Source organism: Ipomoea nil, unplaced genomic scaffold, assembly GCF_001879475.1.
Source record: "Ipomoea nil cultivar Tokyo-kokei standard unplaced genomic scaffold, Asagao_1.1 scaffold1034, whole genome shotgun sequence".
In the NCBI taxonomy this organism is placed as follows: domain Eukaryota; kingdom Viridiplantae; phylum Streptophyta; class Magnoliopsida; order Solanales; family Convolvulaceae; genus Ipomoea; species Ipomoea nil.
This window is the reverse complement of record NW_017617462.1, coordinates 284790-286165: the sequence shown is the minus strand read 5'-3', so window position 1 is coordinate 286165 and position 1376 is coordinate 284790. Positions and strand designations below refer to the sequence as shown.

Below are 1376 nucleotides of genomic sequence, written 5' to 3'. Positions count from 1 at the left end.
GGACCAATCAATTTTATCACTGCTGATTTCCTCATTCTCGGACGAAGTCATGCATCACGCGCTCGGCCGGAACACTGTCAAAGAAGTCTGGGAGTCGGTCACATCCGCATTGGCATCAACCACCCGAGCCCGCTGTCTGAGTCTTCTCGGGCAGTTTCAAACTTTGCGCCAGGGAGGAAGCTCACCGGCGGAATATCTTGGCAAAGCCCAGACTATTGTTGAAGCACTCGCGCTGGCCGGACGTCCACTGTCTCCGGATGAACAAATCCTATACGTGCTGCGTGGACTACGACCAGAATTTCGAGCGATGGCCAGCTCGCTCACTGTCTCTGGCAGCCCCGTCTCCTTGTCGCAACTCGTCGATCATCTACAGGCGCAGGAGTTTATCCACTCTGATGACTTTGCAGTCGAGTCCGGCGCAGGAGGCAGTCCGTCGGCGTTCTTTGCGGGGCATGGCAGAAATAGCGGCGATCACGGATCGGGTGGCCGCAGTGGTTCCGGCGGCCGCGGACGGAATGGTTGTGGCAGGGGGAACAGCAACGTACGAGGGCGCGGCGGCACACCTCGTTGCCAAATCTGCAGATCACACGGCCATACGGCCATGTATTGTTTTAAACGATATACGGCGCGTCCACAACTGAATGCAGGTCAGGCTAATATTGCAATGGCCGGTGAACCTCAGGTAGCCGATGCTTGGTACCCGGACACGGGTGCCTCGTCTCATGCAACTCCGGATGAACAGATGTTGCACCATTTCGAGGCGTACAATGGCGGGGACGTACTCAGAGTTGGCAACGGCGCAGGTTTGGATGTTTCCCGTGTGGGTCATGCAGTAATCCCATCTCGGTTTAAAAATCTACAAATGTCAAATATCTTACATGTCCCGAATCTGACTTTACCATTGCTTTCTGTTTATCGTTTTGCTAATGAAAACGATGTGTTTTTCGAATTTCATAAAGATTTGTTTCTTGTGAAGGATTCCAGCACCCAAACAATTCTACTTAAAGGGTCAACCTCGGGCGGGTTATACAAGCTACTGGTTCACCGGTCTCACTTTGTGTTTCTCTCCGCCCGAGCGTCGTCACAGGTGTGGCATCAACGGTTGGGTCACCCTCACCATGAAGTCCTCCAGCGTGTCTTAAAAAGCTGCTCAGTTTTGCCAAATAAAACAAGTTCGTCAAGAATGTGCACCGCATGCCAACTCGGAAAATCAGCACGTTTTCCACTAGATAGAGTTTCAAACACTAGTTAAAATATTTTAGATTTATTGTACACGGACATCTGGGGTCCGTCTTCTGTTATCAGTAATTCGGGTTTTCGTTACTTTGTCCTTTTTGTAGACGATTACTCGCGGTTTTGCTGGTTTTATCCGCTAA

General features: G+C 50.9%; 1 protein-coding gene across 1 annotated transcript; it reads left to right on the top strand.

Annotated features, from left to right (window-relative positions):
• Positions 1-307: 307 nt before the first annotated feature.
• Positions 308-1376, top strand: LOC109180720. Its single transcript, XM_019330429.1, has 2 exons — positions 308-1087; positions 1341-1376. Exons 1-2 carry the CDS (start codon positions 308-310, stop codon positions 1374-1376), a joined length of 816 nt encoding a protein of 271 aa, XP_019185974.1.

Coding starts and splice junctions, on each gene's coding strand:
- LOC109180720 (XM_019330429.1), top strand. CDS start 308: ATGGCCAGCTCGCTCACTGTCTCTGGCAGCCCCGTCTCCTTGTCGCAA. Junction 1,088..1,340: donor CCGCCCGAGCGTCGTCACAG/GTGTGGCATCAA, acceptor TCCTTTTTGTAG/ACGATTACTCGCGGTTTTGC.